This window comes from Pundamilia nyererei, unplaced genomic scaffold (assembly GCF_000239375.1).
Source record: "Pundamilia nyererei isolate P.nyererei 1_Seehausen unplaced genomic scaffold, PunNye1.0 scaffold00009, whole genome shotgun sequence".
In the NCBI taxonomy this organism is placed as follows: Eukaryota; Metazoa; Chordata; class Actinopteri; order Cichliformes; family Cichlidae; genus Pundamilia; species Pundamilia nyererei.
Genome location: NW_005187410.1, coordinates 5551908 through 5572703, shown reverse-complemented (window position 1 = coordinate 5572703; position 20796 = coordinate 5551908). Strand labels below are relative to the sequence as shown.

The 20796-nt window shown below is 39.7% G+C and overlaps 1 protein-coding gene across 1 annotated transcript in view; it reads left to right on the top strand.

The window, feature by feature from the left end:
• hs6st3b (heparan sulfate 6-O-sulfotransferase 3b) overlaps positions 1-20399 on the top strand; it is a 74674-nt gene extending 54275 nt beyond the window's left edge. The window contains exon 2 of the mRNA XM_005723543.2: positions 18762-20399. Coding sequence (XP_005723600.1) covers positions 18762-19530 — 769 coding nt within the window. The 3' untranslated portion in view covers positions 19531-20399. The remainder of the gene's footprint in view (positions 1-18761) is intronic.
• Positions 20400-20796: the final 397 nt, after the last annotated feature.

Sequence of the window (20796 nt, the reverse complement as noted above, 5' to 3'; positions counted from 1 at the left end):
CTGCTGACCGTGTCCACCGCTTAATGAACACAGTGTACTCATTACTGGCTGCTTCCAACAGGATAACTCAACATGTCTCAAATCTGAGTTCACTGAACTAATATGGCCTCCATAGTCACCTGATCTCAATCCAACAGAGCTCCTTTGGAATGTGGTGGGATGGGAAATTTCTATCAATGATGTGCAAACCGGCAGTAACTGTGTGGCGCTCAGTGATGGGAATAACGGCGTTACAAGTAACGGCGTTACTAACGACTTTTCAGTAACGAGTAATCTAACTAATTACTCTTTCTATCGTTACAACGCCATTACCGTTACTAACAAGAAAATGCGGTGCGGTCGCGTTACTTTTTTTCAACAAACAGATAGTTGAAGCTGTGTTCAGCTTACCGCACTTTATATCAGTTGCACGGAAGTAGCTGTAAGTAATCTGGGCGCTACAACTTTAAGCAGCTGCGCGCGCGCGCTCCCGCGGACGGCAATCACTTTCTGCCCGACGATGAGTTTTTGGCACAAAACCTGGAAATAAATAACTTTGTTGTGTGCAAAACTTGTGCATAGGATTTTAAAATTGACAATTTATATTTGAATTAGATTTATGAAATATGATTCATTAAACATGTTTGTGGTTGTTACAGTAAAAAATATAACTTCCACTCTTCTTGGATTTTATGTTTTTTTCTGATTTTAGATCAATTGTGTTAATACAGCATGTCAAAATGAAAACATAACTGTAAATTCAGAAACGTGAGGATGTGCTGAAACAAGGCAGCCAAACAAGGCAAAGTAAATAGTTTTTAAAGGTAAAATGTGGTTAAAAGTAGTTAAAAATGGCCAATTATAATCTGGGCAACGCAATAGTTACTTTTCAAGTAATTAATTACTTTTAGAATCTTGGAACTCAGTTACTTTTTTGAAGAAGTAACTAGTAACTATAACTAATTACTTTTTCACAGTAACTAGCCCAACACTGGTGACGCTATATGTCAATATAGACCAAAATCTCTAAGCAGTGTTTCCAGCATCTTGTTGAATTGATGCTACAATGAATTAAAGCAGCTCTGATGGTGTATCAAGCCTCCTGTCTGTAGTTCAGTTATTCTTTACTGTGAAGTTTTTGAAGTTTCATTTCTAAGAATGAAAAAAAAAGAAAAAGAAGATGCTGATGCTGATGCTGATGCTGAGCCAAAAAAAGATGCTAATAGGGACTCGTTCTTTATGAGCCGTAGTCAAGCTGGAAGAAAGATTTCTTTCCTTTACTTATGGCAAGAGGCGGGCTAAATGCTTTCTCTTTGTGCTAAGCTGCTATCCTAAGGCAACCATCGCATCATCTTGACAGATTGTATTACATTAATTCTTACATGACTCCTCCAAAGCTGCTTATATTATAAATATATATTGTGAAATATGATGATACGATTATTTTTTCAGTGCCTAAATTCTCCCTATGGCCTCATCTCTCACAAACACACCCTGTTGCTGACTAGATAGAATATCTGTGTGAGTGTTGTGTGGAGCAGTCTGAGCCAGTTGCTGGGGGGGGGGGGGGACTCCCACTTTTATTTATTTATTTCTACTTTTTTTTTTTTGTCAGCACAGACATAGCACGGCCAGCAAGTGGACTGTGAGAAGAAATTTGCTGAATTTGACAAAAAGTGTATAGGATTAGCCTGCTGCCACCGAGGCCTGACTTCAAGTAAGCGGAAGAAAATGGATTGAGGGGTGGATGAATTGATGGTGTATTGGATTAGAATGGCTTACTCCATCTTTAAATGTGCCCTGATGATGGCACCAGATGGGAAAATCAGGGGTTCATGTTATTAGAGTCAGTGTGGACATGAGCTGCAGGGGAGACGAACGTACGTTTGCGCTGAATTTCACGGCAATTCATGTAATTTAATGATTTTTGAGCGGCTGAAAGCTGTCGTAACAGCAATCTACCGAGGGGCAATATCACTCGATTGTATTTGTATCTTAATACCTGTGGACAGCTGCTGCTGCCATTAATAATCCCCCACTCATCACCCTGAGGGAGACGACATTACTTCAACAGTGATGATGATGGTCGCAGTCATGGTCTTGAAGATAATGAAATTCCACAAGGAAAGGATAAAGAATCAAACTATTACTGAAAAGTTAGTATTGTTGGTACATTAAATGCATCCAGTGGGGGACTAAGCAGATAAAATGCTGCGTGTGTGTGTGAAATCGGAGAAGCTCATGTAAGGCTCATGGCAGCATGCAAAGCTCTCAGTGTCTTCAGCACTGTGTTATGTGATGTGACACGGACTGTGGTTTCCTCTGCCAGCCTGTGTAGTTGCATCTCTCCTCTGGCTGTATTATTAATTCAGAAACCATGTGAGTACACGCCTTGTCTCCTCCTCCACTGTCTCTTGGAAAGATCTTTGAAAGAGAAAGATTAAAAGGAGAGCATAATTAGACAGGAGGATTTCCATTATCATGGTAACTGAAGCTGTGCTGTCATATTACGATGTCTAATTGGTCTCACATTATACAAGAGCAGTTAGGGCAGCAGGGAGTTGCTTACAAATGTAAAAGGGCATTCACACTTCCTGTTCAACCTATAGTTTGTCTAATCATATTTAGGGCATTGTTGTCTCGTCTGCATGAATTGTCTCTTATCACAGTTTCCCCCCACTCACTCTAACGCTCAACATAACTAAAACCTAACCCAGAAGTTGTCATTTGGGGGAAAATGACAACTTCTAAGTGTGCCACAGTTGTGTTTCTGTATAAGCACTACTTAACTGCCACTTTAATCTTTCTTCTCTGCTGCCTTACAAACAGAGGAGGTCGAACTGCCACTTTCCCATGAGCTGAAATGAGATGACAGATCTCATTAAAGATACGCAGCAATTCAGATTTGCGTGAGTGGTACCATACCTTAGCTGCATCTTAAGCAAAGGGTTTGCATCCCTGTAAGCTTGCGGTTTAGGTTGTGCACATGGTAAAGATCTTCCTGGGCTTCTATACGCCGCTGCAGCTGCTGCTTATTGCAGCAAGGACACGTTTTTTTGTTTGTGAATCAGGAACCTTTGTGTCAGCGACTGTGGGGTGCATGAGCACCACAAAGAACACGTAAGGCAGGGAAGCCTGTGACGACCCAGCTTGAGGTGTATTTCATATTCAGCTGTGTGCTGATTTTACCTGCCAGTGACATTTTTACCTGTTATGGCAGGAAGCTACCTAAGATTTGTTTCTCAGTTTGATATCTTCAGAAAGGCATTGAAAGGGCAGCAAGAAGAATATTCCACTGATTTAGCATTGAGTTTTAATACTGGTGTTGTGGACAGTTTGGAATCACTTATCTAAACTGATATGTCTTCTTTTTATTCCAAGATTTTTTTTAAACAGAGAAAAGAAATACAAATAAATAAACGTGCTGCGCATTGCAAAGCTCCAGTTTTCACTTATTTATTGCAAAAGAAATTGTGACATTTCAAGCACCACTGCTCTTCATCGGCTTTCATCAAATATCACTTTTTATGTGCATTAAAGAAGTGAAAACTGGAGGCCCACAATCTGCAAAGCATTGTTTTCTTTCTTCATTCTTTGCTAGTTTTCAGCACAGCATGTGTATGTTTTTTTCTCCAGTAACAATTACCAAGATTAATGGTTACTCAAAAATGTAGCCTTATCTTTATCTATCTCACATTTCGAGACAAACAAAATCTGCCTAAACTAATAAAAATCAAACAATCTGTGTATTTTCTATGTTTACACGATGAGTTGCCTAACAACAAAGTCGGGTGTTGCAGTTAAGCAGATGAGAAATCTCCAAAAAGGTTTGCACGAGGTATCAATTCTTCCCTTAAATATGTTACATTTTTCAAATCTTTCTTTTCTGCATTATAAAATGAAGAATTGCATTATTTTTCTTTTCAAGGGCAATTTTCTTACCCTTGTTGTGTCTGCCACTGCTTATACAAGCACTCTCTGAATGCACACCATGTCAAGCGCTGGCAATGCCAGCTTCCTGACAAGTAAATGAAAGGTCCCATCGTTCTTCTTGTTTCTTCCCAGGTGACACCCCCTGTTCCCATTCCGTCACCATCAAAAAGCTGAACAAGATGCACAGAACCTCAAAAACGGTCCATTACGGGCTGCCAGGGGGAGCACAGACACCATTAAGGAATGGTATCAGTTACAAATAATGCATGTCTCCAGTCTCGTTCTCATCTCGTGTGCGAGAAACAGGACAGCCCAGAGATGAACAGATGCACTGCAGAGACCGTGCAGGCTGAATAACGCCCTCACTCTCACAGGCCAAGGACATCTGCTCACCAGAGAGATGGTAAAGACAAGAGCTCCCCGTGTAATCCTCATCTAAAGCCACTAAACAAGCATACAACTGAAACACTACAGCACTGATGCTGAAAGCACGCTTTGTGCTCCTGTTTATTACGGCCTACCGAGAATGTCTTTATTGTCAGGAGGATGCGTAATATCACAGTTCATAAAGTGGCTCGATAAAGGAGTGTTCTCATCACTCTGCATCACCTTACCCCTGGTTATAGATATAAATTTTCATGACTGCTAAAACTGAAGACCTCAGGGATGGAGGAAGTCTTTACCTAGAGAAGTAATATCCCTTTAAGCTCTCTTTGCCAATGCTGTACGGTGACGCTGTCTGGCTCTCTTTTTCACAAGGTTAAACACATGACGTCTGTAAAAGATGGACGAATCAAGATGAATTACCGTACAATCAAATGAATTTGATTGTACGCTTGCCTGCTCCGCACCGCATTATCTCCCTGTAATACATTTCATAAGGAACGGTGCAGATAACTAAAGGGAACGTGCTGGTTTGTGCTTAATTAAGATCACAATCGCTAATGGGTTAACTTCTTGCTGCTCTTTGCTCTCTCTGTAGAAACTGTCTTGAAACACAGACATGACACGCATCCTCTCAGCACAACTGAGACGCGCTATTATAATAATCTTTGCATGAAAATGATCTCTTGCAGCAAAGTCTTGTCTGAACGATGCAGGACTTCGCTGATAAATAGCTGAACGACGGTGTGTTCGCGCCGTTGACTATTTTCCTCCAAACTGTGACGAGAGTCAACGCCGAGCTGATACCAGCCCCCGTGCTTTTATGTGCGTGACAATCTCAAGATGTAATCTCAAAACTCTAAAGCCTCACTCTTTTTAATGCGAGATGCCATTAAGTTCTGAGGCGTTTATGTCTTTTTAATGAGAGAGTTAAATTGCCTTCATACGCAGTGAGTTTTGTGCAAATGAAAACCTTGCAGACTATGAATGTCAAGTAGACGACTAAATGTTCCTTGGCACATTGTCTGCCACAGCCTGTAGCATTAGGATGCACGCTGATGACCATGTGATGAGTCTGAGCACTACTCTCTGCTGGAAAATGTTTAAAATGTAATGAACAAAACGCAAATGCATAACAGCAAAAAGAGGGGTGAAAAAAGGGACTAAAATCTCAGAAATTAAACACATTTTCAAGTCGAGTCATTGCAGCAGACAGACTTGAGAAATATCTACGCCGCTGTGGCCTTTTGATCCAGAATATCTAGACATCTGTATCCTGCAGAAGATAATTCCTTTGGAGCAAGCGATATCTGAAACATCTTCACGCACAGCAGGTTTGTGACAGTTACAGCACAAGATATCAGTTATTTATTGCTCGCAATACATTTTCTCAAATCAGCTCACTGTCTTCTACTCTTTACGCCACATCAGTGCTGAGGTTAAACGGGTTTCTTCATCTGAACACACAAAGTCTTTTTCTTATGATGGTCCTTAGGTAGTTGCCACAGGTTGGCTCAGTGCATCCTGTGACACAGAGCATGGGTGAACTTCTGTCACATGATAACAGGTGGCTGTCTGTGGTGAGGTGGGAGAGGGCATAACCTCTCATCTGTTTACGAACAGTCTCTGGCAGTCGATTTGAATGCCCCTCAAGTGCAGATTGATGACCTTTGGCCCATTTCCACTCACACTGCCATGACAAGTTTCAGTCAGTGTGGTGCTCTCTAGCTCTGCGAAAAAAGTAGAAATAGGCCCCTTCCCTTTTTAAGGGAATAGTATTGTATTTGGTATGCATGAAATATTCCTTTTTAAGACCTTTAAGATGTTTGTAGTGCAGCAAAAAGAAAAATCTTATGAGGATAGCATCACATTACTTTGATTGCATAATTGGAGACTAAGTATCAGAATTTCAGGATCAGGGCCACTCCCCCAAACGTGCTCCTTCCGGTTCTCATCTACAGTGGGATGCAAAAGTTTGGGCAACCTTGTTAATCGTCATTATTTTCCTGTATAAATCGTTGGTTGTTACAATGAAAATGTCAGTTAAATATATCATATAGGAGACACACGCAGTGATATTTGAGAAGTGAAATGAAGTGTATTGGGTTTACAGAAAGTGTGCAATAATTGTTTAAACAAAATCAGGTAGGTGCCGGTGATGGATAACGAGCACTGATTTGTAAATAAGTGCACATGAAGAACTTGGGCTTCTTATATAATACTATACTATCGCTCAGTGATGATGGCTGACCCTCCCTGAGTCTGATTCCCATGGAGGTTTCTTCTTTTAAAATAGAGTTTTTACTTCCCACTGTTGCCAAGTGCTTACTCATCGGAGATCATTGGATTGTTTGACAGACATAGACTTTATTTAATCCCACACAGAGGAAATTCACTTGTTATAGCAACACAAGAAAGAAAGTGAATTAGAGATATATTAGAAAAACTAGAAATAGAAAAAAATATAAATAACTTGGAGAACAGTGTACAAAAAAGCCAAAACACACACTGAGATTTTTCCTTATATATACATAGAGTACAGTGGGAGCAAGAATAATATACATGTATTTTTAAACAGCATTTATCCTGGGTGGGTATTGTACAGCCTGACTGCTGCTGAAATAAAGGACCTGCACTCCATCCTACATCGTCACGGTAACAGTCTACTCCTTAAGGAGTCAGTTGTTGTTGGGGATTTCTCTGTATTATCGTAGGGTCTTTACCTCCATGCAATTAAAACTGAATATATTAAAATTGTATATATTTATGAATAAATTCGACATGTATGACCATTACAGGATTTCATGTAGGACCATAATAACAACGTCTACAATTTCTTCTGCTGAATGTGAAGTTTTTTAATATTAAAATTCAAGATATTGTGTCTTCATTGGCTTTATCACATACAGTATTTATATTTAACACTGAGTATATAAATAAGGGATATTATTTAAGTATACTGAGTAGTTACTAATTGAGTGTCTTGCAGTCTCAAAGTCTGTTGATACTAATATAACAAATCTTTATGCAGATTTCATGGGCGTTGGTGTTCTTTCATTCACACAGCAGAGTGTAATGCAATACATGAAAGCATTAAATTATAATTAACAGTTTTGATACCCTTTTCTTCTCAGCTGCTGGTGGCATGAATTTTCACCTTCATCGCTTGTTTATATGACACGATTTTTATCAAGTTAATCTGACACAAACTCAGCCATGTTTGAGCTTACGTATGAACGGGATCAGAGATAGGAGCTCTTCACACTTACCAGAAATGCTGTGATGTTTCTCTTTAACATGCATTTTCCATTTTCCATGCTTCTATGAATTGATATCACTGCTGCAGTAACAATATACATTGTTTAGTTTGCTTGAATGTTCAAAGAGTGAGCCCCAAGTGGAGATTTTTTTTTTTTTTTAATGTTCTCCAATCTAAGTGAGATAAGCATCAGAGTCCAGCATCATTTGTCCTTTGGCACTACAGTGGACAGGCTGATAAAGAAAATACAATAAAGGGCTGCAGCTTCCGGTAGGTAACAGATTACTTTCAAGGTTATTTCTTTCTTTTTTTATCCACAGGAGGCTGTAAATTCAAACTTCCTCTGAGAGCTTTGATCTGATTGTTTTCCTCTTTCGCGTTTCCTGTTCAGTCTAAGACAAACTACCACTAGTTTAACAGATACAGAAATATATGTTTAGAGATGATCATACACCGCTTGGGCAGGCTTTTTATAAATTTTGGCATAATCATGAAGCATTTCAGGTGAGTTACATCTGCTGTATTATTCAAAGTGTTAAAGAGTTTTTCATTTACACCATCCTTTTTCTTTGGAAGCCTCTGCTCGTGTGTAGTTGTTATTACTATAATTTAATACACACTGAATGAGGAGTTGTCATAGATGACTGTATCCTTATTTGTGTGGGTCTACCTGAGGTAGTTTAGCTGAGGGCAGTGCCACTGCTGTACCGGGGCTCTGGTGTCATTTCATTTTCTAGTTAAAAAAACAAATTCAAAGTCACGATCTGTAAATACTGGAAACAAGGATTGTCGTGCTTAGCGTGTAATTAAAAGAAGCGTGCTTTACTGCCTAAGTCCCCGCTGTCTTGGTAATTTAAAGCAAACGCTTCACAGCTGATTTTTATGAAATGCTGTCTTAGTTTTACACCAGATTTAGACCAAATCTTCCAAAAAGTTCAGCGTGAGACGAGACTTTGTGTTCTTTTTGGTCAGCAGTGGTTTTGTCCTTGGACTCTCATGTGGATGGCGTTTTTGCCCAGTTTCTTTTTTAAAGTTGAATCATGAACACTGACCTTAAGTGAGGCAAGTGAAGTTTGAATTTTATTTGATGTTGTTCTGGGGTCTTCTGTGGCGTCCTGGATGAGCTGTCGATGCGCTCTTGGAGTAATTTTGGTAGGCTGGCCGATCCTGTACGGGGTCACCACCGTTCCAAGTTTTCTCCATTTGTGGATAATGGCTCTAACTGCAGTTCGCTCAGTTCCCAAAGGCTTACACAAGGATCTCTAACCCTTTCCAGACTGATAGATGTCAGTGACTTTGTTTTTTATCTGCCTTTAAGTTTCTTTAGATTGTGGCATGATGTGTTGCTTTTTGAGATCTTTTAGCCTAGTAAACAGGCGTGGGTGTGACGAGTGAAACGGACCTTTATAAAAAATGTGGCCAATCACAGTTAATGATTTAACAACGGTTAAGGTCAATGACTTTTAAGCTACAAAACTGCATTTTGTAATTACTTTTTGTGTGAAATTAAAAGTAGTTTGGTGATCTGAAACATTAATGTGTGACAAATGCAGAAACAACTAAGAAATCAGGAAGGGAACAGCTATTGTATAAATGTTTTTCTTGGTGAAAAACAAGAAGAATTCACCTTTTACTCTTCAGCTGCTCCATCTCAGAGTGAATGAGAATAGTTCATAGTACGTACAGCAAATTATGATTAAAAATAAAAGCTGGGCATAGCCGTCCTGCTTCCTTTGCCCTTGCTGCTGGAGCCACATTAGCGCTCAGCCTGCTGTTGACATGCTGAGGGGAAACACCAGGAGCTACCTCTCTGAACTTGTTAGACATGTGCACAGGATTCAGCCCCACTATAGCCATTAATTGTTTTTGCTGTGGTGTTAAAATAATGGCTTTCGTAAGTGTGTTTCCACCACTGAAAAAGAAACAAAATCAGAAGATATAAGTAGAAATTTCAAGGGATTATGTCAAAGTACGATTTTAGTAAGTTGGAAATTTGAGATAAGAAACTGAACTTTTGACTTATGGATGGGAAAAAATGTTTTCCATGCTTATTTTTAAGAATCAGTAATTCAAATTCATTCTGTGTTGAACCATACTATGTAAAACAATTGATGAAGATATACGCTATGACATTGATGTAATAGCCAGACTTTAGTTCAGGGCTGGACAAATGTTAAATAACCAATTTTGCTCTGCATACCCTTCTTTTTTGAAAATGATTGCTAGTGGGCACATGTATACTCAGCACTGCTATTGAGGGTCACCAGAATTAAGAGTATAAGGCATCAGGCAACAGATGTAGGCTTTGGTGTACAAAACAAATGTTAATTTGCTGTATTGTCTACACATTTTTCAGTTCAGTTGGAGAATGTATTGAATTATTTACAACAACATAATAATAATTTTCCTCAAAATCACAAATTGTGTTGTCCCTGTTTTTGTATGAAGGTCCTTAAGCTTAATTAACATGACTCCCTACTTAATTTAAACTAATCTCAGAGTATCCTCTGCTGTGTGACGACAGGTATTTGCACAACAAGAAAGTGTTACAGGTACAACCTTTTGGGCTTTCAAAGTTCATCATGTTGAAATTCAGGGAATTTTTACTGTATTAGTTGTTGCAAGTTAGTCATCTGAAAACACTGTTTATGAAACAGCATCATAGAAAGGTATAACCATCTTCTGTAACACCTTTCATTTTCCTTCATTTTAAAAAAAATCTTCTCAGCTTGATGTATGTTTTAGTTTTTTAGATATATCCATTTACCATGCTGAAATTGTTTTTTGAGACAGAATTAGACTAGCGCTGTGTTGCCATGACTGTCATCAGCTTTTATCAGTGTCATGATTTACCTGACTGATGAGTCTTCGGAAAATAGCTGCAAGACAAAGAGCGAGAAAGGTGAGTGATGGCTGTTTGTATGTGCTGCAAGCGGGTGGCAGCGAAGAGAGACAATGCACAGCATAACTAGAGACAAACACAACAGATACAGAGGGAGACTGACGAGTGAAATCAGCAGCGTGATTAATGTGACAACCTTTAAGAAAAGGTTATGGATCCGGGGGGAACACTAATGTCTGTAGGACATGGGGGAGAAGCAGAGGGGAGAAATGGCAGGAGTCAACTGAGGTGAAAAATTACAGGGATACTCATTCATGTGGAGTACTGTACTCTGTACTGTGTCTTCAGAAGTCCACTCCTAGAGATATTTATCTCAATGTATGGTATGTTCTCCCTTTTGAATGGCAGTGCTGAATATTGTTATTGAGGCTTTTTTACACTCTGTGGAATTTCAATATCATGAAATAAAAAAACCCAGCTACAAGATGTTGTACTAACCGCGCATGTTTGGAGGTCTTCTTTACTATTCACAGCTATACTGACTATATCTCATTAAACCTTCTGTTTCTATTTTGTCTATGCTAATGTTGGCCACTAATAGCAGCTGCTAATAGCCTTTCACTGTGAGTTTGGACTTTTTGACTCTTCCACAACAAATATGAGCAATAAGTTCAAGTACACAGGGGCCATTTTTATTATTTATTCACCATGAAGCAATTTTTTCATTAGCTTAAAAATTAAACTGACGTTTTACCGACTACATCAGGTTTGTTTTTGAGCGCTGTGGTTATTTTTTGGTTGGTTTGTTATGTCATCATTTGCTAGCAATTACATTTTTAGTTTAAAATGATGCAGTACTGGGTTACTTCTTGCTGGGACTAGATTACTTTTTTAATGCCTGTCATGTCTGGTAGCTCTTGCAGTCAGAATCAGGACCATAAATGCACACAGACTCTCTACAGGCTCATCTTAGTTTTATTTTTCTGTTTATACTTTTGATTTAATTTGATTAATTTTAATTGATTTTTTTTTTTCATTTTTACTGTTATTTAAGAGTATATGTGTAATATGACCAAGTGGTGAGAAAACAGATGAAACGATAAGAATAAGAAAGTAAAATTCTTTTTTTTCACCATAGACGCAAGTTTAAGAGTTGTTCTGTTACTTTTCTATTAATTGTTTTTGTTACTATTTTGCAGGAGGCAGCTGTTTAAGACAGTGATCCAATACACAGGTACTCGTGTTGATCATTTTGATAATTAAAAAGTAAGAATTGATATGGCGTTAATAAGACATATTTAATAATACTGCAATATCCACGTGCCGCGTGTGTTCTGTAAGTTGCCATTATGACCCTTAAAGCTGATAGCAGATGTTAGACTTTGGAGATTATTTATTAATTAATTTTTAATTCATCTTATTCACTTTCGGTATCTGTTCAATGTGATTGGTCTTTCGGAATATTTGACATACTTTTTTGTTAGGGTTTCAGAAACTCTCTCCACCTTGTTGCAAACATATTTTGTTAAACAATGGATAGAAAACACCATTAATAATGTCAAAGATTGGTTAGTTTGACAGCATTTTTTATATTTTTATAATTATTATTACTTTTTATTCTGTAAGTATTATTGTTTTTATTTGATTTTTGATTTGGTTGTTGTTTGCTTTGTAACAGGTTTTTGTCTCAGAAACCAGCTCTTATTCCCAGTAATGGCTGCTTATTGCCGTCTTCCTTCCTAGAAACCCACGTTCGGGGTTCCAGCCCTTGTTTGCTCTAAAATGCATCTGGCACCACTTGCTAAGATCACCAAGCATGGCACAAACACAGGGGGGCTAACTATAGGAACAAAGTGGATTTGAGATTAGTAGTGCTTCATGTTCTCTGCATCAAATTTGGTTGAGTTGCGGGTGAGACTTTTTAGAGCATAACTTCAGTGTCACTCACTAGTCACTCCTGATTGTTGTTCAGTCTCCTTTTTTCCAGTTTTGATCATGTGGAAATTAAATTTTCAGCTTTTGACTGAGTTTTTTAAGTCACACACAACTGATAATAAGCAAACGGAGACTTATTTTATTTCAAAGTTCTCCCAAGTTTCTCTCATCTGCAGTGCCCAGAGGTTGTTCACTTTCACTTTGCAGTTCTGCAGCTGTTACTGACTAAATTTAGGATTTCTTTTTTCTTTCCCCAGTAGAAATTACATACAATAGCCTGGGGCTTAAGTCAGGATCTGATTGGTTAATTAGTAACGAGTGGAAACAGCACTCGTGTATCATGGCTCAACACCTCACCCATTTGAATTGCTCAACAAACCAAAGATGTGAGGTTGATTTGAATATTGCTTATAATCACGTCCAGGTTGCGGCACAGAAGTGCGCAGGCCTCTCTCTGCTCTAACTTCAGCCGAACATTATGCGTTAATGTTCCCATCGCTCATAGCACGAAGTTGACCGAGAGCCCCTTAATGGCCCCCGTAGACGAGTGGCACGTAACTTCAACATCTGACTAACGAATGTGGCTGGGGCCCTTTGAGGCGTTTTATCCCCTCCACTCACCCTACCCACAATTCCTGGCTGCTGCTCTAAAATGTTGAGAGGCTCAAAATGACACCGGGGGGATGAGAAAGTAGTAAAGATGAATATGAACCTATAAATTAAAATGCTCTAGAATATAGAGTAATTAAAGAGACATTAAATGTGATACACTCGTTTATAATCTTTAAAGTCTTGCAGGGATCAGGCAGTGTAATGCTAATCATAAATACACCCCGGCTCATATGAGGCAAGGTATTAAATTAAGTGGTGAGTTTTAGCAGAGTTAAAATAGACGGACAACAACAAGCACTGAGATATTTTGAACAGACTCATAAGGAAGATGCTGCCAAATAGGAGAATGACATTTTGATTCTGCTGTTTTCATCCTCACTCTGTGACTGTAACAATCAGAGATTGATGTTACATGTCCTCCATAATCCGACTGACTCTCTTGACTGTGGCGGCTTCATGATGGGAAATATGTTCATATATTAGCAGTAAAAAGATGTAAAACAATGTTATTCTTGATGCTCCTGAACCACAGAGGAATAATGGAGAGAAATCAAGGCTGTTACATTGTGAGAATAAATCAGAGAAGTCAAGAGACAGTAAGAGCCTTCACCCAATACAAAAGCACCGCTTCACCACCACCACCACTCCCTGTCACACAAGCATGGCGTCTACATCCCAGCAGCATTAGTCAGTCCCATTGTTGTACTGGGACCTGGTCCGTCTTTACTTATTTACTGCTCAGTGCGTTAGCCTTTGCTCTGAACCACTTTTTGCCCGGCTCACAGCAATATATTGTTTTGCTTTTCCCTATTGTCTAGCCCACCCTCAAGCACCTACAACAATATCCAACTCCCACACACGAATGTCTTGATAAGTGAATTCAGTTTGTCCACTTTCAAACAAGATGAGCTCAGGCTGAAAGTGAAATGTCCTTTTCAGCAGCCTGCAATCAGGGAGAAGCAGTGGGCTGGAATTGTGTCACTGAGGCTAATTACAGGCAATTAAAAGCCAGTTGTCTGTTCACTGTCAACGGCTGAGGCTGGAACTACCCGTTTCTTTATGTAGTATGGGTTTAGGAGGTTACATTTCTTTGACAATATTCATTGAACAGCACTTCAGGGGTCGGCAGCTTCAGTCGGTTGGTGGATCTGATGGTCACTGAACAACTGGATTGATTGCTATGAAATTCTCATACAAGTATTCAGGGTTCGTACAGCATGAAATCAGTCCCCTGATTTTTCTTGTACACTCTAAGAGGCTGTTTTTGTTTTTAGGAACATATCTCATGTCAGTTTTGGATGGATAGCCGCATAATCCAAACTAATTTCAACAATAATTTACCCGTCGCCATGCATTTTTAATAACCCGACTCTCTGACATATCCTGGAGTGCCATCTGATTCTGATCTATCTATAAAATGATGTTACCATGAGTGCTTGGTTTATTGTTTTGGTCTGTGAACTATTAAATTTGCTAAAATGAGTGTGGTCAAAACGGAGCGTTAAAATGTTAGAGTTGTGATTGTATTAAACATGCTCTCACGCTCTCTCCGAGTGTGCAGCATGAGTATACTGATATTTACTACGTATAAGCTGTTTCAAGCTTACAGAAAATTATTAGATTTTTGTGCACAGAGGAAATGTTTTTCCAAAAGAATAAAAAATAAAATATATCGTTTATACTCCCGTGGAACTGTTATGTCACATTCCATAACAGTTTTTTGTAGCTTTCGAGCTCTTTGTTAGCACTTTCTTGACCTACTGTGAATGTCTTTAAACCGAACAAGGCTACATCTGCGTCTGTTACTTTGCTACAAGTTGTTTCTGGTTTATTTTCACATCCAAAAAAGGAACGATGCAACAAAAATGTCTTTATCTCTTTGTGGTTTAACATGAATTTGTGGTTTAACCTCTTGAGACCCTGCGTCCTCTTATGGGAACATTCCATTTAGGTTTTTCTGTACTTTCTGCTTCATTCTGCTTAATAAAGCGTTTCATAGTTAGTTGTGTCCCAAATTCAACAAGTGGCACAAAAACAAACCAATGGAGGCCCAGTAGAGTGCAATCAGATAAAGAGTTTATTAAGAACACACGTGAAGTACACAGCATCACATCTGTGGACTTCTTCTGCCAAAAATACACAGAGAATGGTTTATATATCATCAGGGTTAAACGCCCCTTCTGGCGTTCTATAACATATTTTTGTATTTCTAAGAACATCATTTGCATCTTGTACAGACAATGAGACAATTTTGAGAGCTAAGGTCAGACACAGAAGTTCCTCTTTCTAACATCTTTTCCCAAATATGGCGATGATTTCAGGCCCTGGAGATACCCGTGGACTTTTCTTCTTTTTGACCCATCTTCTGTCTTCTGTTGCTAAGCAAACTCAAGTGCCACAGGTTACAACAAGAAGCTGAATACATTCAGGCCTTCACTCAAGCCTGTTTCTAGATTATATGCACTATATGTGTTTTGTAAGCGTGTATGCACTTTTAACCTTCTATAGATCCAAGTCACCTACACAATAGATTGTGAACACATTGTGCTTCACAAAACTTAAAAGCTTCTTTAATAGACTGAGCATCAACACTGAATGAGCACAAACATGCAATGTGTATAAAATGGTCTTAGCTGTACCTGTAATAAAAGGTTAATGTAAAGTCAGCAGGTTTTAATAAACATCTTAATGCAGTATCAATACTATAGATTATATCATTAATGATGCAGAATATATCGTAGCCATAAAATAATTTCTTTAATTCCACAGTTGCAATGGTGACAAAAAAAAAGCACAAAAACTTGCTGTCAACCTAAGAAGTGATGCCTTTTTAAAATTACTTTCGGTTCAGAGATGATCTTTCATTTTTATAATAATCAGGTCTAGCTAATCCCAGATAGCTTGGAGAAATTAAAAATGCATCCCAAACAAGATCTCAGGAGGTTGCGATTCTTCCTCTAAGGCCTTTTTATGATTTTTAAAATGCAGAAAGTTTTCTGTTATCATTTCCTGTATTTACTAATACAGTAGGCCTACTATCACATCACCATGACATTGCCTTTGATGGGGCCTGTTTGTCTTTTTGTCCGTGTGTACTAAACAGCAGACTCCATAGCTCTATCGTGCTAAGTCTAAAACTCTGCACTGAACCTTTCTGCTTCTTTTTTGTATTTTTTTTGTATTTTTTTGTGTTTTTTTCCTGGCTTTGTTGTGCACAGGAAGAACATTGCATTATATTTTGATGTGTCCCTGTAACAACACCACTGAAGTACATCAGCACACTACTCTAAGCACCACAATTTTTTTTAGTATTCTTTCTGAGTTCTTCGAATATATTTTTTTTATTTGTTATTTGAGTCACTTTGAATGCCCAAGAACCTGCTTAGAATAAATATGTATGGATTACAGATACAGAGTGTGTGTTGTTCTCTCAAAAAATGCTCAAAATAGCTCTTTAATCAATTATTGAGAACATGAAGCTTATGATAAAAAAAAACTTTAAATGAATAACAAATACCTTTTTATAGCCATTGAATCAAATTACTGCAAGACATTTTTTCTGTTGTGTCTGTCAGATATAGTTTCATTCACGTGCTATCAAGCTTCTTCCATGTCCATTATATACGTCTGTATAAATTACGCTGGACTTTAATATTCCTGTCAGCACCTGCTTCTTACTCACTTCCACTCCCTACTTTAGTTTCCATTTTTATCCATACTTTTAAATTCCTCTTTCATCTCTGTTTAATGGCCCCAGTTTAGTTTGTGCTCCACTGAAGTCATGCTGCTGCTGCTGCTGCTGCTGCTGCTCCTTTAGAGATGAGCATTCTGGGGCAGAATGAGCCGCAATATGCCTCCTATCCATTATTGATCCATGATTAACTAGAGTTCAGCGGGGTTCTGGATTTCAGCACGCTAAAATAGGCTGGGAAATCTTGGCAAGTGGATGCCAAGATTTGGCGCCACTTTGCCGTACAAGACAAGCTGCACTTTTCCTACAACAGCCTTACAGTGTGTTTTTTTTCCCTGTTTTTTGTGAGAAGTAACTGTGAGGGTGGTACTGGTGTTACCACAGGTCAGAAGTAAAAGAATCCTGTCAGCGTACCCCCCCTCCCCCTCGACAGCCATCTGTATCACTCAGGGAAAGCCTCCTCAAGACAGCTCTGCACACCCACTGATCCTGATGTATTTTGACATTGATGGTGCACACAACTGACCTTTGGGCTGTCGAGTGCACTCAAACAACACTTGCTGCATGTGTTTATGTCCCTAGTCTAATGAGGATGTATCTGCAGCCAGCCTACTCCAGGAGCAAGTGCCAGTATGCAGCTGCTGCTACCGGCGATGTAATGACAGCTTCTTGCCTGACTCATACTGGGTAACATTTCAGGAGTGGTGTTCCTTTGGCACTGTTAAGATGAATCTTCATCGCATAAACTCACTTGCATGTTCTTCATTTTGAATTTATGCCATTCTTACATGTGATCAACTTTATATTCTCTCTGTCTTAAAATGTTTTTAATTAAAATGGAATTAATAAAATGTTAATATGGGGGTGAAATGCCAGCTGCATGCTTGGAAGTGCCTCCGGTTTACCAAAAATTAAAGTATACCAAGTGTATTGTGTGCAGATAGTACTTCACAACCCCTTATTCTTTTCCCGTACTCAATCCTACCAGACGAATAAGCAAAGAGAACTCTTTGTGTAACTTTTTTTCCCCACTCGTGGGTAAGACTGTGCAGATATTTGCTCTTCTGAAAGCACTGAGGCAGCATTGAGAGCTGCTTTGGTCTCAGAGTGAAATCTCAGAAGTCGCACGCCACTTTACCTGCCCGGAGTGCTCTCAGGGGGGCGGCAGCGTCATTAAATATGCATGAATCTCACGGGGAATCATCTTAGGAAAGCTTTACCTAGCCAACACCTGTCTGATCTTTGTTTTTCATCTGAATGGGCTTTGACGCAGCTCCAGTACAGCATTTGCTTGTAGAGGTCAGACTGGTACGAAGGGCAGTCGTAGCATGAGTTGAGTAGGTTGTCACTGTGAAGCGAAAACGAAAATCTTCTACTTCTATGTAATTTGTGCGCTCGCCCTGTGACAGCTGGGATAGGTCGCTGCTTTTTATGTTATTAGTATAGAGACTGATTGTCAACCACAGAGCTTTGTCACTCACTCTTTTTTTTCATATACACCTTTGTCGACACTGCAACAATCTTATGCATTGAAGTCGTGATTGGTTCTTTGTTTTCCATATTGAGTGAAAATGACATTTTCACTGGCATTTTCACTTGGGTTGTGTGTGGGGGTGTTTACCATTTGTTCATCAGCAAACAAAAAAAAAAAGAAAATCAGATGTGTTCTCTTCTATAAGCCCTGCTGTTGATAACAACAGGATACTCATTTAAATGTGCTACAGATTTCAAACGCGACAGCTGAAACCTCATTATTTTTGCAAAAATGACATGTTTAGGATTTAGCTGGGTCAGTTTTACCCACTTTCTCCATGACTATGGGTTATTCTGTGTCTTGAATCCCAATTATTCTCTGTGTTGGCAGGTGGAAGAAATCTGTGGAATGGAAACAGCCCTATTTCAGTTTTGTAAATTCATTGCTCCGGTGCAAGGGTTCAATTTTCAAGGGCAATATATAGAAACCAACTGTAACAACCTCATTAGTGAGAGTTTCAGTTTTCCAATTAGCATTCAACCTTGAAGTTTTATGCTCAGACAAAAGTCACCATCTGTCAGCACAATGCAGGGCGACCCTCTGTGATAGTGATGCGCTCACAGCTCTTTAACTGTGTTTGTTTTGGCTGCAGGAACTTCTACTACATCACCATGCTGCGCGACCCAGTCTCCCGCTACCTGAGCGAGTGGAAACATGTCCAGAGAGGAGCCACATGGAAGACCGCCCTCCATATGTGTGATGGACGTTCACCCACCCAGGACGAGCTGCCCACCTGCTACAGTGGGGATGACTGGTCTGGCGTCACCCTGACAGAGTTCATGAACTGCCAGTCGAACTTGGCGAACAACCGTCAGGTCCGCATGCTGGCTGACCTGAGCCTGGTGGGCTGCTACAACCTGTCCTCCATGAACGAAAGCCAGCGCAACCACATCCTTTTAAGCAGCGCCATGAGCAACTTGAAGAACATGGCTTTCTACGGCCTGACCGAGTTTCAGCGTAAGACCCAGTACCTGTTTGAGCGGACGTTCAGCCTGCGCTTCATCTCTGCCTTCACGCAGATTAACAGCACGCGAGCTGCCAACGTGGACCTGAGCGAGACTGTGCGCAAACGCATCGAGGACCTCAACTATTTGGACATGCAGCTGTACGAATATGCAAAGGACCTGTTCCTCCAGCGTTTCCAGTTCACCCGCCAGAGGGAGCACCAGGAAGTGCGCTTGAAGAGGCGCGAGGAGAAGCGCTGGCTGCGGGAGCAGAGAGACCAGGTCAGGCCTTGGCCGCCCAAACACAGAGGCGGTGGCAACAGAGGCGGGAGAGTGGGAGGAGGTTTTGAGAAGGAAACTGAGAGTGACTTCCCAGCCACCACCGAGGACTACACGAGCCAAGTAGCCCGCTGGTGAGGTGCTGGTCCGATAAAGAGAGAGGAGCAAGAGAGAGCGGTGGATGGAGATTCGCAGTGGACTAGTTAAAAGAAACGTTGGACTCTCTCTTGTGCATCTTATGTCTCTCTTTGTGTCTCACCATTAACCTGTCTGCTGAATCTATCCGTTTTGTCAGCTTCAGTGTGATCCGAGTGCTCCGCTATTTCTTTAAGAAAACTGCCAAGTTTGAGCCTTGCAGCAGCTCTGTCTTGGAGTACCTTTGGTGTCTTAATCTTTAAATGCTGTTTATTTTTGTCAATTAATTATCGCCCCAGTTCTTTATAAACTGTTGAATGAGATGATAAATTGGTGTGAAAGAAAAGAAGAAGAAGAAAAAAAACGCTGCTAGAGACATTGCATTGAATTCTTTTTATTTATTTATTTAGTTTATTTTGGCATTCAACATTGATGAATGTCACCGAAGTCAGCATCTACTGTATGTTGCAACTGTTAGAAAATATGACATATGAAAGTTGTGTTAGGGGAACTGGTGGTTGCATGTCACACATCCACTTTGTACTTACAACTGGGGAGAGCGATTTCCAAAAGACACACAGAGTCAAAGTGAATAGTGAAAACACTGAATCTGTTTTCCTTTAACTTAAAGTCAGGGAAACCTTCACTTCACATATTGTATGCATGCAGTACCCATCCTTTAAACCAAATTATAAAAAGGTCTGTCGCTATTGCTTTGTTTGCTGTGCAATATATATTTTATTTTCTCAAGAGCAATACCTTGCAGACTTTAACCCCCCAGCTCCAAAGACAACACAAAGGCAGTCACACAGCAGTTAGATGGCATCCAGCTGAACAAAATAACTTCAGTCATTTCCTGTACTGTTGGTAGAACATTGTATCTGTGGTGGGGGAGGAGAAAAAAGGCATATTTTCTGAGTAATTCCTTTTTGAAGTAGTCAGTTGCAGAGATAAAAAGTTGGTAAATAGTACAGGTGATGAAATGTGTCAGTGTGGCTGGTATGCGGCTTGACTGTGAATGAGTTGATCAGCATTCAGTTCCCATGCTCCTCCCCGTCACACTGGCTGCTTTTACATATTTGTAGAGCTGACGGCAACTGCACTGTGGGCAGTGAGAGCGCTCTAACTCCAGCAGAGTGCCAGGATACAAAGACAAGCCTCAAAGCAGATAGTTGGAGAAAAAAAAATGTTATTTCCTCTCCCTGATAGTTTCCAGTCCCTTGAATCCATCATGTTTTTATCTGGTTAAATAGGCTTCAGTGTGATGCT